Genomic DNA, 20,914 nt, shown 5'->3' on the forward strand with positions numbered 1-20,914 from the left:
GACCATGTACTCATTCCTAAGCTTCTGAAGAAAAAATGGCATATAAATCTAATAAAATTTCTAGATAGACAGACAGACAGAAGCTAGTTTTTGTTATACTGTCTGTAAAACTAGGCAGACCTTGATTACCCATTGATTACATCATTAATTGTAATATATTGCTATGTGTTCTTGTGTTGGTTCTGTTTAGTTTCATTTTACTTGAATGTTTAATTTATGTGTTGGCCTTTGGGTATAATAATTGATTGACAGACAAACAGACAAACAGACAAACAGACAGATGTACAGGTACAGGTACAGATACAGGTACAGGTACAGGTACAGATACAGATAGATGGAAATCCTATACAGAACTATCATATTGTCTGCTGACTTTTCTGCATAGGATTTCCAAAGGTTTGCTTATTTTTTTTCTCCCTGTCAGAATTACCAATGAAGCACACAACAGCCTACATGGGCTTTTGAGGCAACTGCACTGAGCTTTCATGACAGCATGGTGCTTCAGTTTTGGGAGCCAAGGGTTCAGAGGAGCACTTCTGACATTGAGTTAAATGCAACAAATCCTCACATTTATAACTGCTGCAGCATCCCCAGAGTCATATACTTGACATTCAGGCATTTCATAACTGGTAAGGTTTACAAGTGTTCCAGTGTTCCATAGTCACATGATTGGCATGATTGGCATTTGTGTTCTTTAGACTCTATCTGATAACCAGAATCAATAGAGAACCAGTAATAAAATTACAAGTTATGTGTGATGTCTCACATAATAACATAATGATTTGCTGAACCACAGAAGCAGAAGTGATGTTGTTGGAATAGTCACATGATATTTTGCTTAATGACATGGTGCTCAGCAATGAAATTGCTGGTCCCAGTTGCAGTCAGTGTCTGACAATTATCTACTTTCTCACAAATAAAAATAGATGGTTCTATTTATGTGTATAAAAATGCTTTAGTACAATATGTAGTGATACTTAAATGATTTTTTTTAAAAAAGGATTGTAATTTTCAAGATTTTTAAGCAGTAGCCAGTTTATTAAACTGGTTTTGCTTATTTATTCCCTGGTATAACTGAGGGACAGAAAATATATGCAGTTCTTAGTTAATGATGTGTTAGGCTTCACTACCACATAAGGTTTATGTCCCTAATTTAAACTGAAAACCAATAAATAGATGTAGGTAAAATCATAAATTGCCTTCAGACAGGTTTGTGTGATTACAACTTCTGAGTGCCTCTTAACAACCATTATGCTGTGTTAGCTTTTAAAGATCTAGTTTGCCTTGTCAGGGTAAATAATATGTTGTGTCAGTTTTGAAATATTTTAAAACAAAAACCTGCAGAGTAGAATGGGAGAAAGAGGTAGAAAAGAAATAGGTCGTTAGGAAGATAATATGCTTTTCTCTATGCAGTCACCAATATAATGTGCTGTGTTGTGCAATTTCATTGCAAATTAATTCATTTTCTCTCAGATACTTCCCAGACATGGTTTTAGCCTTCACAATGCCTATTACACTGATCTATAATCCACAAAACAAAGGAGAGAGAAACAAGACAATAGATCTGTGCTTTGTACAACATAAGTCCAGAATGCAAAACAATCAAAAACAGTTCAGGTTAGCAGGAGAAACATTAAGTCTTTAGAATTTATTATATTCTATAAGGGACAAAGGCTTCCAAATCTGTTAGCTCTGACATATGAGAATCAGAAGATAATAGCTAAATGACAGTGGAAAGGAAGTCCACTTATTTAAGGAATAGACAAAAAAAAAAGGAGAAAGTATTTTCAAAAGGTGATTGAGAATGCTGGGTTTATTTTTCTTGTTTGGGCAAAATCAAAACAGTTTCAAAAAAAATCAAGCATTAACTAGAACAAAGCAGTCAGGATTGTGGCAAGCGAAAAATCAAACACTGGAAGAAGAGTAAATGGGATAGATGTAATTTCAAAATGAATGTAACAAGATGGTTATATATTTTTAGACTTTAGGGTAATGATCTCTACTATGTCAGGTTTAGGATCCATGTGCCATGAAAACCAATTTTTAATTTCTTTTTTCATCTTAAAGTCTCCTTTGGGTTGAATCTGACTTTTTGTATACTCTAAATTGTATGAGGAAAGTAAAACAATTTGTAATATTTAAAAATTGTGTCTAAGAGTGTAACAGAGTTTTAGAAATACTCAGAATTTTGTATATAGGGCAATACATATGATACATTTTTCATAGATTTATCCTGTATTGACACTGGAAAAATTCTGGAGTATAATGGGAAATTCTCTCCTGTAAGTCTTGTTGGCTTACATTCTAATAATTTTTCTCTTGTTGACATTCATTCTAATTATTTTTCTGTACTAAAATGGTTCCAAATATTGTATCTTTGACCAAAACATCTGCTGAGAAATCTCTGTGAAATTGAAGTGGAGGACTGACTTTCTCTCTTCTGTTTCCCCCCCCCCCTCTTATCACAGCCTGAGAATCATCAGAATCTAATATGATTTAAGAAGGGGGAAAGGAAGGAAGGAAGGAAGGAAGGAAGGAAGGAAGGAAGGAAGGAAGGAAGGAAGGAAGGAAGGAAGGAAGGAAGGAAGGAAGGAAAAATATATTGAACTCATTATAATAAATACATAGATGATCACAAAGTTGGCAAGACAATTTATTTAATAAATGTGCAATTCATCTAAGAAAAATAAGGTAGTAAGTGATGAAATGTTTAGACAGAGATTAGGATGTGTTGATGACTGCAGTGTAGTCACTTTTTCACCTCTCTTGTGGACAGATAAATTAGTTAGAAAAGAGATGTGACATGTCTTCTTCTTCTCTGGGAAACATTAGCAACTCCCCCCCCCCTCACTCTGCTTTATTTGACTCTTTTAACCTCTAGGGTTAGCTGTGTAAATTAGTTTTTGCATCCTGTCAAATCAAATGAATACTTTGCATTTTGGGCACTTGCAGCAAAACAGTGCTTGCTCAGGCCAGAGTAACTCAGTCATATCTGCTGACACACAAGCAACCAGAGGGGGGGGGGAAACAAACAGAAGAGTAATAATTGAGTTCAAACTTTGAGGATTTCGGTATTCACAGATTCTAGATCAGTATGTATTTTAAATACTGTGTACAAACACAGACCTTTGTGTACACAGACTATTAAGTAATTTAACACCAAAAAATATTGAGCCCATAATTTTCATAGTCAAATATTATATAAAAGTAGCTAATCAAATTATTTTCAGAGGAAGGGCTCCCTTGCTATAACAAGGGTGTTTTCCCCTTCTGGTATTGAATATGGCCCCTTCCTACATGGACTACATGAAAAATGGATACCTGAAGTTGTACTTGGACTAGAATTCTAAATAGCTGTATTAAATGTGCAGTGTTTTCTTTTAAAATAGGGGCATTTGTAACTCACACAAAGATGATTAAGGTATCCCTGCAGGCACCAGAATGTGGCTAATATCAGAGCCAAGCATAGCTACTGCTACTGCTGGTGGAAAAAAAATCATTGAAAGCTAAGCACTAACTAATAGTATAGAAGATTTCCAGGGTTTCTTAGTAAATTAAATAGACTATATGCTAATAGTAGCCATTGCAATTTCTTTTTCTGCATTTCCTTATATCTCAACCATGTACATAAACTTACTTGACTATGTGCTTGGATTATTGCCCAAGGAAACGTTGCTATATGTGTTGTTGAGTGGTTGTCCAAACTCTGCAGACTCTTAATACGAGTACTGGAGACTTCACAAATTGTATCCTGATTAAGCAGAGAGACAGACCTGGATCTCATCACTTAGGCAACTGAGAAGGGAGAAGAGTGCTGAGGGAATTGAGATAATTTTATCCAACTTTTTCCAGAAATTTGTTATGATCCAGTTATTTCAGAAAGCCTTCAAAGAGTAATAATTTTCTTATCCTAAGTGAAATGCAACACCATCAATGCTGAATGTTATATATCATATTATAGGATGATGTATTTACTATGGAAGAATTTATAAGTCATTTTATATTTTGTATTCTTTGATTAATGCTATGGTTATTTACTGGTTTGTTACCCACTTAGAGTCAGATGAATGGTAGCAGTATAAAAATATAATATAATATAATAGAAATGAGAACTGACTTATGAGGAAAGTGGCCTATAAGTTGTAGCTAAAAAAAGAAAGAAAGTGAGAACAACATAGATTGCATGAGGGCTCTTAATGTTAGTCAGGAAAATAACTTGATCTTGAAAATTAACAGTAAGTTCCCAGGTAGACTTACAGTAAGCCAATTAAGACAGATTCTCTTTGAAGCATTTTGTTATATTGCCTTTTCTTTGTCCTCTGCCTGATTCCAACAGCTTTTCATGCCTCAATGCAAGTTGGACCCTCTGATCTTGAATTTGCTAAATTTTATGAGCGAGCTGGCTGCATGGAAACTTAATTTTATTCGTCTCCCATTTTCAATATGTCTGTAGTAGGATATGCTGGAGAGAAAAGGATGTCAATTCTTCCTTCGTATATTTATTTTGTGATTCGATAATTTATTCTTTTTATTTGACCAATTTATTTTCATGTATTTGTTCCATGCTGATAAGTCATTCTTGTATTCAATCTACATTAATTCAGGACTTATCCATTCTTGGAGTTATTTCTTTTTATTTGACCATACACAATGCTGAACTGTTACATTCACACTGAATTCCACTTAATTTTATGTTTCTCTTGCCATCCCCAATTCTCATTTCCATTTATCAATTCAAACACCCTTACATAAAGCAATTGTCTCTTCCTTTAACATTTGTTCTTTCTTTCTGTACATAAAAGAGAATAAGCTATTCACTATGTTCCTGCCAATGCTTACAGATCATTTCTCCACCCATTTAGTCAAAATTCTATGAAAGTACATAGTTTTTTTTTTTTACCAATTAAGTATAACTTAAAATAATTCATTCTGTTTTTCCTATCAAATGCTATTGCCTTGGTCTTTGGTATATTATTTTTTAAAAATCCATGGCCCTTGTTACATTACTTAGTTTAACATTTGCAGTAAATCATTTGCATTCATAACTAACAACATGGCTGTACTTAATACAGGTAGTCCTTGACTTATGAGAGATTGCTTAATGACCATTTGAAGTTACAATCTCCCTGGAGATAATTCCAACCAAGATTCAAAGTGCCAAGAGTTGCCTGCCTATGGTCATATGACCACAGTTGAGGCATTTGTCAATTAAACTACATTTACATGGTTTCCATTTATTTCCAGTTTTCAGCAAAACCATGCCCATAGTGAAGGGTTTTTGATAGTACATCCCATGACAACTCAAGTTAACTGGACTGCACTTAATGGGCTCTTGTAATTGAACCTGGCAAGATGATCAAGGTTTATATAGATACAGTTCAGAAATTATACTAAACTGTTATATGGTTGATTTGCTTTTGATTGGCATGTTGTACAGTCCTAATGTTATGGTATGTAAATCGTGGCTTATGTCTTAATTCAGGGGTTCTCAACACCTGGGTTATGGCCAGCTACCAGGCCATGGCCCATTTGGAACTGGGCCATGTGAGCAGTGGGTATAAACATACAAGTAAGTCCAGCTCTACTTGTGTGGAACCATCCTCTCTCCCCACCCCACTTCTGCTGTTGCCACCGGTCCACAAAACTGGAGAGTTTGGGTACCACTGTCTTTATGTATCATGTGAACCCAACCAAATTTGGCTTTTCTTGAAATAAACTAAATTAATACATTGTGTAAAACCAATCAGAGTCAGATGCATTACTGTTTGCTGTCAGCCAGGACCATGTAAAAAAAAAGGGTGAGGTATCAGTTATGCAATCCCAAATGCTACCTTTGCATTTTTGACCTTCTTCCCTTTAAGTGCTCTTGCTCCCAGCTTGTAGCTTGATAGACTTCTATTTTTTTTTCCTCAAGGGATTTTCTCATTTCATCTTAGTACCTTGTCTGCAAATACTTTGTTCTTTAAATATACCACTAAATAATATCACTGCAACACTAGCATTTCATAACCTATAACTATAATTGGCACACATCTATTTACTTGCTTGTTGGCATTTATATTAGCTTTACTCCTATGAACATTCATTTAGGATTACATTTAAATGGATTCCAGAAGACACATTTCAATTTTCATGATTAATAGTAAATCATCCAACTGAACAAAACTGAAAAAAAAATTCACATGACATACATTGAACTATAAAATCTGTATATTTATTTTACTTTTATTATTATTTAAAAGGAGGCTTATAAACTGTAGTCCTTTGTTTTCTATGCACACAAATTTAAGAATTTGCTCTAGCAAAAATAGCTATTCTTTAATAAACATGGTTAATAAACTCTGATTCTGTTCCTGCATAGTCCCTCACTAAACCTGGGCCTGATTTGAATAGTATTATGTTAAATAATGATAATGTAAAATGTTACAATTTTCTGCATGTTTGCCTTTCACAAGTCATCACCCTTGTTATCCTTAGTTGTTGCTGTTTTTCCTAGGATTACACTCAAATGCCACTAGAACCAGTACTTTGCTAAAGTCAGCCATTAATCTTTCAGCAACTTTTTTGATACCTGTTTTTTTAGTAAAACTATTCTTACCAAGTTTGCTCAGTGCACAGATCCCCTGCCTTTTCATACAGCCTCTATTATAATTCATTTAAAATACTTCCCCAAAATAGTGAGTATGTGTTTATTTCTTTTCCATTTTTGAAATAAAAAAAAAATCTCAGGTATTCATGGTGCCCTAGATCAGACTGGCTTATCTGTTGCTTGAAATGTTTACTTGGTTATTTGTTTCCAAAGAAACAGTCTATGCCAATCCTTAGATTTCCAAATAATTAATAATATGAGAATTCAATTTATGTGAAAGACTAGTCAAAATGACTTTTGTTTATATTCCATTAAAATCACTTTCAATCAATAAAACAAATAAAGTAGATTGAAATCTACAAAATAATAACAAACAGCAGAAGCATACTGGAAAATGACACATTCCTGCTAAATTAGGAAAAAGCCATAAGAACAGACAGCCAGTAAAAGTGTTCAAATTGGATTTAGAAGCAGCAGTAATGAAATTACTGAGAGAGAAAAAAGTGTTCTAAATGTTGGTGATCTCTCTGGGGGAAGAGAAAAGCTGTGGAACTGCACTTAAGAACACAATTCTGAATGCTTTTATTGGAAATACAATTAAAATGTTTACATATTCCGTGATATTTTTTTTCTCAAGTCTATCTTTCATTGTTTTTCATTTAGCCTTCTGACATGGTGTTAAAGCAATCACTGCTTCTTTATTACAAAGCAAAGAAATAACTCCTGAGAGTAGAATAAGAAAACCATTTAAATGCACCAAATGCTATTATTATAAATGATTAGAGGCTGTCAACTTCTATTGTTTCTTCTGTTTCCTTCCCTCTCAACCTTCTGCATCTGCAGGTACTTCATAGACTGGAAGAATGATATGGATAGCTACTTTACTATAGATGGAATGGAAGGAACTATTGCCACAAATGAGTTACTTGATAGAGAGAACACTGCGCAGTACAATTTTTCAATAATTGCAAGTAAAGTTAGTAAGTACAATAGAAACGGGATAGACATCATTTGGGGAATTGTCATTGTTATATTGTTTGTCCATTTTGACAAAATTATTTGGCAAAATGTCTTTGTTTTTTCTGTTGTCTTATGAAATAGAGCTCTTCATAATACTTCACTCAGCAGATTTCCTATATTTTTGGCAGACTCCTAGGGATCTTTTAGGGATCAGCGTCAAATAATCTATATTTTTTGTCAGTATTTAGCCTCATTCACTATAGCATGATTCCATTCCTAGAGTTCTCAGCCTGAGGGGGGGAAATATTTAATCAGCAGCTAAAATTATAGACATGATTCCTCTTTCTCCTTGTGTGGGACATAAAAAGATAGGATCCCTATTAATTTTAGTGGAAGTCTAAACTTTCATTCAGTTGCCTCTTATCCAATGTGCTGTAGTGTGTCTATAATTTGGATTGATGTGTGCTTTATATTTACCACTAGACTCCATGTACTGTATATAGGTTATTCATTCTCTGAGAACAATCAAGACCTCTGGTTTTCAGTCTAAAGTAACATATGAAGTTCCAATTGCAGGTAATGAGTGGGCAGGGATAGTTTGGTGCACTGGTTAGTTACAAATCTAGTCCAAGAATAATTGTAGAAGCCACTCAACAAGTATCAAGTGTTTTATCCTACTACTCACTAGAGTAATTAGAAATAGAGAAGTAACATAGACCATCTCTTTATCTATGTCTTTATCTCTGCTCTGTTTTTCCCTAATTGGAAGGTTCTTAGACTCTGTCTTTCAACCTGCTTCCTACAGGAAGACAAGATGTCTCTTTTTTTCTTTTGTTCAATCTTGCAAGCTTGGAAAAGTAGGCTTAGTATCAAGGCACGCAACTTCATTAGTACATTTTACTTGTTCTTAAATATTTGTATCTAGAGATACATAAAAGAGTTTAATTCAACATATAAGCTTAACAGAAACCCTAGAGAATGAATGGAAGGATTGATCCTCCAAGGATTGCAAAAGTACTATTGCATCACAAGGGAATCCACTGCCATGGACAATTATATGGACAGAGGGATGTAGGCTTTACAGTGAACAAAGAATGTGTATTACAATTAGGTGAACTGCTTTCCTTTCAGACTAGTGGTTTAATCCACTGTTTTCCATTCTGCATAAAGAAAACTCCCTGAACTGCAGCATTATGAGTCACCAGCTATTTGTTTCCAATCGTATTTTAATAACTTTAAAGGTGTCTTTTTTTTTCTTTTTTGATTATTCTGTTTAATTAAGTTTCAATAGTCTTTTTTTTTTTTGTCTTGCACGGGTGGAGGGGACTGGTATGTGATCCTACAGAATAATGAAACAAGCAGACTTCCAAGAATAATTTTTGAAGAGATTTCAGTGGCCTTCTAAGCTTGTATAATTGGTAATTAGACATTCTGAGTATGGCATGCAAAAATAATCATAACTAAATACACTGGAAATGTATCGTGGTTATGATTAATAAAACCCATTGGTTACAGTGGGATTTGTTCTGAATATGTTTTGCTTGAGTCTGCCTATTATTGCTTTTAAATATTAAAAACATAGTTAAGTAAACAAAAATCTAATTCAAAACACCTTGATGGAGGCCCTGGTTTCATTTTTATTTGAATCTCATTCATAGAAAACATTAATAGAAAATCTGTACCTCATGCATATTTTCTTTCTATTCATCAAATAGTCAGTTCTATGTCATACTACAATATTATTTTTCTGTTCAGTGAATGGAGGTGTACACATTCATATACTCAGGGATGTGTACTTTGCCTTCCTTGTTTATGGGTTTGTTTTGTATTTTAAAAGTTGATCATTCAATTTAAGAACATTTAAATCTTAGAAATGTTAAACAAGTCTACTAATGACTAATAACTGCCAACAAGCATCCCTATACAAGGCTTAACAACAAATCAATCTTTTTTTCCCCCTTTTCAAAATCTTTTTATTATTATTATTTTCCATCTAGTTCCAAAATGTCTGGAGGCATTACAGTTCTATGTAAAAATTTGAGTAGTTTCTGCTTCCAGCATTAATATATATATGTGTGTGTTTGTGTGTGTGTGTGTATGTATGTATGTGTGTGTGTATGTATGTATATATATATATATATATATATATGTATGTATGTATGTATGTATGTATGTATGTGTGTGTGTGTGTGTGTGTGTGTTTTCTGAGGTTTTCGCGGGTGTTTGTATGTAGGTCTTTCATTATTTGGGTTTTCTCCCGCGTAAAATTGGAATGTCTTGGCGATATTTCGACGAAGTCCCATTCGTCATCGAGGAGCACGAAGCTGAAAACACCAGCCTGAAGATGACGAATGGGACTTCGTCGAAACGTCGCCAAGACACTTCCAATTTGACACAGGAGAAAACCCGAATAACCAAAGACCTACATATATATATATATATATATATATATATATATATATATATATATATTCTAACTTATTTTATATAAGATTTGTATAAATCAGGGTTGTTGCCCTTTGATAATGAGAAAACTGGGAAAAATATTAAACAAATAAGAAATCATATGAATTTATTTAAATCAAATTAATTAAACATATGTATATACAATGTCATTTCATTTTTGGCCTGATCCAATTTATTCATTGCATTACAGTGTACTTCTTATGTAAATATAGCACTCAACCCAAAATATGTTCTGCATCCCTGCCAGAATTCATTTTACCTTAATAGCATATTATACCTAATTGTAACCCATATACAAACACCTGGGGACACTGAACTTGTATTCAGACAATACTGCTGTAGTAAAATCTGGAACAGGTATTCACCCCTGATGTTTAGAAACATGTACTAACTCCATTCAGCTAAAGCTGGGTAGCCCATCTAAGTTTGTTTTTCTCCATCCAAACCTTAAGAGCTTCTAGACACTGATTTAAACATGTACAATATCTTTAGTTTCATTTCTAAAGCTGACTTGGGAAAAAGGATTATGCCACCATACTCTTTATCATGTATCACTTCCCAAAGTCCAGAATCATAGACTCTGCCAGGAGCCAGGATGGGTCTATCTCATTCATACTGCTGAGTATATTATTTATAGTGCTACCTCAGTACTCATCATTAATTGGTTCTGGGAGGCACAATGAGTACCAAAAATAATGAGTACTAAACAATTTTTCCCCCATAAGGAATAATGTAGTGAGTCACAAGGCAGCCAATACTGATAAGTTCTAGCTTCTGCATCAGGTACCAAAAATGATGAGTACAGGGACAAAATGTTCACGTCAAAATGCACCGATTACCAAATTCGATGAAGTTAAAAGCCATTGAGTACCAAGGTACCACTGTACTTCCTCAGGTTTCACAAGCTCAAAATAATCCTGGTTGAAATGCAATCAGGTTGCCTCATTCCCCTTACTTGTCTGTGTTCAGCAGAATAGTTGTGTAGAAGAAATTCATTTGTTTTCTTTCTTAGTTTGATATTCTCTTATTTGAGTTTGGTCATGTCATCAGGATTGGTACAATCTCTTTAAAAACTAAAGCAAAATCATATAAACATTATAGTTATATATTCCAGGTATTCTCTTTAAAACTGACGTGTAACTGAATTGCCTTCGGAATATATGGTCTACATATGATGAGTTTTATGTTTGTGGAAAACCGTATGTTTGCCATGCATAGGTATGTTATCTACAAAATGTGATGATAGTTTGCTTAAGTCCTGTATGTATATGGTTGCTTAATCCTAGACTCCTGGTTATTTATGGTTCTTTATATAAGGAAGAATATAACTCCTGCATGAATTATACAATATAAATGTTTACTCAGTTCCTGCAGAACAAAAACATGATAAGTGCTTTCTAATAAATATGACAAATTATATAATTAAGTTTTCTGTGCAGTCATTATATCATTACCAGTCACAGTCCATTTTGTATGAGAGATTTATCCAATCATTCTAAAAGGACATATCAAAAAAAGATGAGCATTTCCATTTTTCATTGCTGTGTGCCATTTAATATTGTCTAGGATAGTACCAATATTTCATGGCTATTTTAAAATTCTTTTCCTAATAGGCAATCCACTCTTGACCAGCAAAGTTAATGTCATCATAAATGTCCTGGATGTCAATGAATTTCCTCCAGAAATTGCAGTACCTTATGAATCTTATGTGTGTGAAAATGCAAGACTAGGACAGGTATATTATTCTTTTTAATATTAGATGCACAGTCTACTATATGTGGATATAATCACATACAGTATAATGGTTAACAAACTATAAAAACTAACTTAAGAGAATCTCCTTGAAATTCTACCATTTACTGTTTTATGTATATGCTTATTAATCACTGGTTCTTATGGCCTAGTAAATTGTTTGGAAGTGTATTATTCAGTGATAAAAAATGATTTTGTGTATTGGATATTTTGCCCATGTGCAAAAGATATGTCATTTCATGTGAAAATTTAGAATTTGCTTTCAAGATTCACCCACCAATTTAAAAAAAGTTGCCTAACACTGATTTGCCACAACTCAAAAAAAAAAAAAAAAAGTCAGTTTAGTTAATCCTGTATTGCATACTGACAGGGAAGGGTAGTTGTATAATTGTTTATCTATGTTCACATAATAATATCCCAATAGAACTGGGAGCAACAAAAGCAAAGCAAAAATCCATTGAAGACCAGTGAAACAATCCTTCATTTTTTAAAAAAAAAATGACTTAGTTTTATATTTAGCTTCTCATGCTCCTTGCTGGGAAATCCATAATCCAGATGCTAGTACAGAATAGGTTGTCTTTTATGTCTTTAGCTAATTAGGTTCTCTTAATGGAGATGGCTAAAGATAATACCCTTGATGAAGTCTGCCAATTATGGGCTGTCCAGTGGGGGGGGGGAAGACAGTCAGATATCCTGGCTGAATAAAATTTGGGGCCTTATGGATAAAATAATAGGATATTACATTGGGTTCAGAAACAAATAGAAATATTTCAAAACTGATGTCTATAAATCACATGTCATTCTCATTCTAACTACTATGATATGCAGTAGTTGATAAATCTATATCGAACATGTTAAAATGCTCTGATGGAAAACTAATTAAGACACAGCAGATCTGTGAATTTATCCCTCTTGCCAAGAGGAAGCTTCAGTACCTGACTAGCTATGGTTATAATAGACAATTGCTCCTATAAAAGTACCATATTTTCCGGTGTATAAGACGACTTTCTAAACCCTGAAAATCCTCTCAAAAGTCGGGGGTCGTCTTATACGCCCAGTCGTCTTATACGCCGGAATATACGGGTAGCTGTTCTCTGAATTTAAAACCAATCTGCCCCCTAGTGGCCAGCCCCAATTTTTTTTACAGAAAAAAGTACTAACAGGACAAAGCATACAAAAATTCCATTTTTCTACATCACTCATCACTTTATTCTTTTTCAGGAAAAGCAATTAAATAGTAGAAAACAGTAAGCTATATAAATTAAGGACATTACATCTACAAAAAAACCCCATTCAATTTACTTCTTATACCTATAGCAGCAGTCATGAATATATGGAAAAACTTTTTGATTCAGCAAATCACATTGATTAAGAAAGATACTGGTCAAAGGAAAAAGATCAAAGTGAAAATTAAGAAAATAGATGATGGGATCTACCAGAGAGAATATTTAAAAAAGAAACATTTGTTTGAATATGGTTAAAGAAACAGAAAAGATTCTGAATACATATGTCATTCTAAGAGAGATGAATTCCTTAAATAATACTGTATGCTTCCCCCCCCTTTTATTTTATTTCTTGATATAAGTAATATAATACTGCTGAAATGGCCTAGATGAAGGAAATGTTTTAGATAATTAAATGTGTCTGAATTTAGGGAAATTATAATGTATAAAAAAGAAAAAAATGTTTTGAATAAGACCTAAAGGATTAGATGACTAGGCACATTAAATGGAATATTTAAAGATTAAATATATTTTATCAAAATAATAAGAACTATATTATTTCAAGGTTTGCAAAGAAGACATTTTGGGGAAAAGGGGAAATCAACTAAATGTACTTTGTGGATTATAGATTATAGAAACCAATTGTTAATGACTTTTCTTTACAAATGTAAACCCAGCAAACACACTGTTTACCAACTATTAAGTGATTTATGTTTTAAAAAATCAATAAAATATATGGGGAAAAAAATACCAGCTGAGTTCAGGAAGCATTAGGGAAGCAGCGGTGGGCAACACTCACTTTCTAGCAGCAAAGGAATGGAGCTCCTATTGTGCTCATCTATAAACAAAAATTCAATATTGTACCATATTTTCCACCGTATAAGATGACTTTCTAAACCCTGAAATCTTCTCAAAAGTTGAGGGTTGTCTTATATGCCCAGTCGTCTTATACGCCAGAATATACGGTAATATTTTGTCAAAGAGCACTCCCACCTTTATCATTCAGAAACAGTAAAATTTGAACAAGATTAAGCTATATCTAAGATCACAAACTGGCATATCTCCAGGTGAAACTAACCTTATTAGGTTTTGGAGCCTCAGATTATTGATTCAGAACTAATCCATTATTGCATCCAGATTTCTGTAGACAAAAGAATCAAGAGAAGAGGTGAGTGTCGTAAGTGATGAAAATCAAACCAGGAATTTCAGGTAGTAGTTTAATTTAATAAGACCTCAAAATTCAGCAAAGAAAGGCTGAGGCTCTCATAAAAGATACCCCAGATCCCACAGCAGACCAAAAATACAATAAGCGATCATACAGACAACCACTGAGAGTTCTAAATGTCTATGGAGATTCTCAATCATCCAGGTCATGGTTTATATTTTTTTTATCAGGTATGCACTGCATACTGTTTGACCTACCAAGTCAAAGATACTCCTCCTATGACATATGATAGCCCATCAAAGACTTAATAAATTTCCTTTTTAATGCATAACTGAGACAAAATAGAGTGTATCAATTATCTTTACACGATAATATAAATTACCTTTTTGCATGGAATCAAAGTTATTTCAAGTTGTATCAGTTTTATTTTTTTGAACTTTAATGAAAAATGCATTCATTGTTCAGCACATTGATGGTGGCTCTTCAAAAGATATATTCAGCTACTATACAATGAGTCTTCAGACAGTCCCTGAACCTAGTTTGTGTTTACCTTGGAACCAAACCTATAAAAACTATAGTTGCATTGTCAGGTTAAGAAAAATGTTAGGCTGAAATATACTCATAGTGATAAAGACAACACATTTTAGCCTGTTATAGTCCATAATTTGGTCCTGTTTTATAAGCTTTGCACAATCAAATATAATGTTCCAAATCCCATAGGCTCTGATAGCTTTTTCTTGTACAAAACTGTTGCCAAAGGACACAAGATACTCTCCTCTGAATAGACCATACATTATTCTTAAAGATTTGTTTCTGGAAACTGCTTGAATGGGATATGTCCCTTTTATGACATTTGTTCCTGTGAAATGCTTAGAAGATACAGTAGATGTGCAACAGCAAATATCCAAAATAATAAAAAGATTGGCATCAGAATGGAACATTGTCAGGCCTGGCCAAAGAAAGCTGACATTCTTACCATCCCATCTCTCTGAGAATTGAAGGGATAGGGTAGTCTTTTATCATATCACTAATGACTTGAAAGCCTACAAGTTTTACTACAAAAGCATGCACAAAGGTTATAAGAGATGATGGGCATTCAACCTCAGCAGGTGAATTTCATGCCATTTCACCATGCCCCAGCCAAGTGTTAGCATCTTCAGAAATTCTTTCTCCTAAGTGATATCTGTATATAAAGGAAGAATAATAGAATAACATAATAACAGAGTTGGAAGGGACCTTGGAGGTCTTCTAGTCCAACCCCTTGCTCAGACAAGAAGCCCTATACCATTTCAGACAAATGGTTGTCCAATCTTTTCTTAAAAACTTCCAGTACCCATAACTTCTGGAAGCATGTCATTCCACTGATTAATTATTCTAACTGTCAGGAAATTTCTCCTTAGTTCTAGGGAATGCTCACATGCAACTTATTGCTAGAGATGGATCATATTGCAGAGTAATGTCCTTTGAGATGGCAGATATACATGTGCATCTGCTAAATAATTATTATAATGTTAGACTACATTGGCTGGTCTTGCCCAGCTTGTTAAGATACCCATATTTCAGCTTAGGGTTAATATCTCACTCTCTACTTCTATTGCATTATTTAACTACAAATTAAGATCTTGTTTTATTTTCATACATTTTTTTTAATTCCATTGTGGGTTTAGGTAATTCAGGTTATTGGTGCGTCAGACAAGGATTTGTCTCCTGCTGGGCAAAAATTCTCTTTTCGACTGTCTCCTGAAGTTACTACAAAGCCCAATTTCACAGTTCACGATTTCACAAGTAAGATGGTTTATACTTCAAATAGTTATAGGACCAGTTTGTTCTATCAGTCCTTACCTACTGTTTTTTTATTTATACATATGAAGTTGAATTATTTCAAAGTGTAATCGTTTCTTAGCAAAAAAAAGAAGAGTTGTTTTATATAAATGAAATGCTTTGCAGGATGACTTCAGTTCTAGTTCACATTTCTAAAGTTAGCAGTTGGATTACAGTAATTGTTTCCCCTGTACTATGAGAAGCTGCAGGCTAATATGTTGTGCATGAGAAGGGTCTTTTTCAGGAAGAGGGACAATTGTGGCAATTTCCCTGAGTGTTCCACAGTGGATGAGGCTGCAGGAATACCTTTGAGGAGCAGGAGGAAAGGCTGCAGCCAAGACAATGGTTAGGTTAGCTTTAGAAAGCATCTTAGGCTTTACTTTCCCATAGTTCCCTTAAAGATGGAGAGAAGGGAGAAGCACACTCAGACTGGAAAAAATTTGTTATGGTAACTTTATAATAAAATTAGCATTATCATTCATAACTTTGCTTTTTAGTCTGGCTTATCTCAAAGGTTTACTTCAAAGGGCTGACCTGTCTGGTTTACCTCAAAGGCCCCATCCACAGTACTGTAAAAGAATCAGACAGATCTTTTTTTTTCCTAGTCACTCTAGGCAATAAAACTATAGTAACACAATGTCAACAATTATTTTAGAATTGTGATTTTTCTGAATATTCCTGCTTCTTGTATCTTGTATCAATTGACATAACAAAAATGGACATAGGACACAGTGAGAAGGAAGTTGGGAAGAGAATTTGCTTGAGTTTTATCCCTTGCCTTCTCAGAATCTTCAAAAAGACAATAACACATATATTGATCATGAAAGAGTGATAGTGACAATGACAGAAATTGCTCACAGAGCATGGGTGTCTACAGAAGCTTCCTGTTGTCATCAAAATGATGCAAATAGCATTACACCACCTCTTTGGGGTGTGTATGCATCATCACAATGAACATACAAAAGAGACAGGCCTTGTATCCAGAATCAGAAAAAGGAAACCGAGACAATGTTTATTGTCCATTGGATTAGAGCATTGTTTCTCAACCTGTTGGCTGGGAACTCTGGGAGTTAGCATCCACATATCTTAAAATTGCTTAGATTGAGAAACACTGGATTAGAGGATAGACAGGATCCTGAGATAGCAAGCAGGGTCCTAAAGACAATATACTATACAAAGGAAACCCTCTTGGCATAGTAATTACAGGGAGGAACAATTGTTGTTTATCTAATCCTTTCACTATTAATTCTGTGAAAAAGCAAACAAGCTATGCCAGAAGCTTGTATCAATTCTAGCTTCCCTGAGTTTTGAGTATAGCTGGAAGAAAATAATTTGATTTAGGGTGAGGAATTTGCTGGAAAAAGCCATGGAAAATTAGGAAGGGAATTTAATAGAAATTAATATATTTCCAACCTGCTTTTTGTTTTTTCTTTCTCAATCCTCAACCACCAGTTTTTTGTGATGGATGCTACAAAAATTTCAGTTTGCTTCTCTGCAATTATTTTCTTACTTTTTATTAGTATAAAGTTATTTTACTTTTTTAATGGCTCTAATTATACCACTATTATCCCTAAGCCCATCCCAAGCATTCTGTGTTCTTGTTCCCTAGAGAAGAAATGGCAGCAAGAAATATGAGGAAACATCATGAGGAGATAGATGTATTACTCACAATCCTGACCTTGAATTCTCAAATAGCTTTCTTAATATTAACCAAATGTGTGATATTTAATGTTTATTGACAAATTAATTTGATTTATTCTTTTGTAAGTGCTTACTGACTTTACACTTCTTCAAATAATGAAGAATCTTTTCATTTCTATATTTCTTATTTGAAACAATTCATTTACTAAAAGTATATACATTATTCACTGAAAAAAATAGGTACAGTATTTATGTACTGAAAAATCCTATATGAAAATCACAATGCATTAATGGCGTACAGTATGTCAAGTCAAGTTCCTTGTGGGAGGTTTCTTAAATATCTTTACATGGATGGGGGAAATCTTATACCTTTTGAAAAATGTGCCTCCAGTGGAAATTAACCAAATAAGGAAAAGGCCATTATTTTATTCCCTATAGAGGCACTAAATGGAAATCAAAGCATTTGAAAAGCAGACTTGGTAGGGATGAGGAAACAAGAAACAAGAAAAAGATGTCATTCCTCCTTCTTGTAATATTTGTGGCTTTCTCATTTTTACTATACTCTGATCAGCTTGCTGTCAAACAGAGATGGGTTATATGGAAAGAGTTACAAAAATTGTTATTTGCCTGGGGAAGAAGGGGAAGGTTGCATTATCTTCTGTCTTATTTCAATGTGACACTTTGGGTAATACAATGGAGGACTCCTGTTAAATCACTGGTGAGATTGACATCAGCTCTGAATCTCCTCCTCTTCTTTCCCTCCCCTTTAATAATGTAAAGTGGATGATGTGAAGGCATCCCAGGGCAAATTTCCACCTTATTTAGTTGCTGCTCATAGAGAAAGAAGCTTGCAACCTGTTAATATTACATCTAGTTCTATGCCAAAAAATATCTTTGCTATTTTTTGTTAATCATTCTCATTCATTTTATTGGAAAAAGATGTATTTCTTTAAAGGGAAAAGAGGTAAAGGAGAAGGCAAAGGAAGACTTTAGAGCAGTGTTTCTCAATCTTGACCATTTTAAGGCCTATGGACTTCAACTCCCAGAATTCCACAGCCAGCATTGCTGGCTGTGGAATTCTGGGAGTTGAAGTCCACATGACTTAAAATGGTCAAGGTTGAGAAACACTGCTTTAGAGTATTCTGCACCATCCATGGTTTCCCACACTTCACTTATATTCCTAGGGAAAATCCTCATGGTGAGCTTTCAGATCAGGATGTTGAGGAAGGCAAAAAATAATGAGAAGATGAATATTAGAAAAATGACAGAAATTGTACCTTTCAGCACTTTGCAATAAAAAAATAATAAAAATATCCATATTAAAGTGTTCTGGGCAGGGGGAAACCAATCAACTCTTTTTTTCTGAGCACAAGACCACAAGCATAATTTGTCCCAAGATGAATCACCTTATTCATTGTGTGATGCTGGATGTTAGTAAAATAGAGAAAAAGAAAAAAAAAAGCTGACAATGAGCCATATAATGTTTTAGGCCATTCTCCAGAACTTGTATTTATTTATTTCCTGCATTTTCACAAGATATTGTGCTCAGTGCCATTTCTGAACCATGATGATAATGAGAACCATATCTCAATCCTGTTTTTCAGACAACACAGCAGGAATTGTAGCTGGCAGAAGTGGTTACAGCCGTCGACAGCAAGAGTTCTATCTCCTTCCAATTGTCATTGAAGATAGTAGCTATCCCAAACAAAGCAGTACAAACACATTGACAATCCGAGTTTGCAGATGTGACTCTGATGGCTCCATCCTCTCATGTAACGCTGAAGCAATATTCTTGCCGGTTGGACTCAGCACGGGAGCATTGATTGCAATCCTGTTGTGCATTGTTATACTCCTAGGTTAGTACTTACCTATTTGCATAAAGTAAACTGTGTTACCATAGATATTTGGAGATATTTTTTCCCCAAATGGAATAACTATTAGATGGGTCAAATGAAAAGGTTAGTTGGATACAAACAACTGCTTTCCACCCATTTCCAGATGTTGAGAAATTTCATCAAGCAAAGCCCTGACCTGTGGTATGAATGTAGCCCTACTTTGAAATTTGGGAATATAGCAATAGGAAATTTAATAAGCATTCTCAAATTTTATTGAAACATTATAAAGGTGAATCCTACACATATGATAACCACATGGAATGATGAAGTCTCACCTTGAAAGTCTTGCTGATTAAATTTTAATTTCAATAAACATCCATCATCTAGGAAACTTCCATCATCAAGGAAAGACACGAATTAACCCTGAACCCCTTTTTATTATAATATATAAGATTATATAAAACATAAGATAATATTGAAATAGGGCTACAATAGTGAGCTGCAATAGTGCTGGGCAACCTTTGAGTAGTTGGGCTAGCATTTTCTTCTTTTGTTAGAGTTTTTCTTTTGAGTTCTACATGAATTTGTTTTAAGTCTATACTCAAATGTACAATATTTTATTTAATTTCTAAAAATGCCATTATTTTAAATGTGGTCAATAATCACATAAACACTTATGAATAATATTTTGGATGTACTCACTGGGCCTATCTGAAGATGATTCTTCTGACCTTCACACATAGAGAAGAGTCAATGAGAAGTATTTAATTATAAAAATGGAGGTGAAATATTAGCGAAGAAGGATAGGGAAATTTCAGAGAAGCTGAGGGAAATCTTTCCCATTAATTATCTTCATGCAGAAGATAATGCAAATACTCATCTTCCATTCATTGGTTTTATACAAATGGTCTGAGGTTTTGTACAGGATACAGGAAAGAAAGCTGGATATTTTAGAACTGATGATGGGAAGTTTGGTAATATCTTTGGCAATGTCATTGTTTGCTCATGTATAATATGACAGTTGATATATTAACCAGGGCTGTAGTTCTTGCCTGAAAACAAGCCTCTTTGAAATCCATGGGATTTACCCTATAATAGACCATAACTCATGGGGTAATTTGTAAGATGATATAGTTTAACAAGCCTCCTCATTTTTCCAACCTCTTATCCAGTCTTTTATATATAGGTAATGCAGTTGTTTAAAGAAAGTTTAAAAGATTATGCAATGTCCATTGAAAACAAGAAAGCATTGGCCTGTACAAGAGACTGACACTGAATTAGCCAAGGATCTATTAGTCTCCTTCAGTGTTTGATGGAGAAATCTCCAGCATTACCTCTCTGACAGTGAAGACAGAATATCAAAGAAGTATCCCTATATATGTCAGAAATACAACAAAGCTAAAAGGTTCTATACCTACTCCACATATTCCCACCATATGTTTAGGAAAAGAACCAAGAACAC

At 34.1% G+C, this 20,914-nt stretch overlaps 1 protein-coding gene across 10 annotated transcripts in view; it reads left to right on the forward strand.

Moving 5' to 3' along the window:
- The window catches only part of CDH12 (cadherin 12), a 779,090-nt gene that overhangs the window by 756,044 nt on the left and 2,132 nt on the right, over positions 1-20,914 (forward strand). For all 10 annotated transcript variants that reach the window (XM_039346743.1, XM_039346742.1, XM_039346745.1 and 7 more), the window contains 4 exons: positions 7,433-7,569; positions 11,629-11,750; positions 15,823-15,940; positions 19,222-19,473. In XM_039346743.1, coding sequence (XP_039202677.1) covers positions 7,433-7,569; positions 11,629-11,750; positions 15,823-15,940; positions 19,222-19,473 — 629 coding nt within the window. The remainder of the gene's footprint in view (positions 1-7,432; positions 7,570-11,628; positions 11,751-15,822; positions 15,941-19,221; positions 19,474-20,914) is intronic.

Source organism: Crotalus tigris, unplaced genomic scaffold (genome assembly GCF_016545835.1).
Source record: "Crotalus tigris isolate CLP2741 ecotype Arizona unplaced genomic scaffold, ASM1654583v1 scf7180000018018.2415403412:4055106, whole genome shotgun sequence".
Classification (NCBI taxonomy): domain Eukaryota; kingdom Metazoa; phylum Chordata; class Lepidosauria; order Squamata; family Viperidae; genus Crotalus; species Crotalus tigris.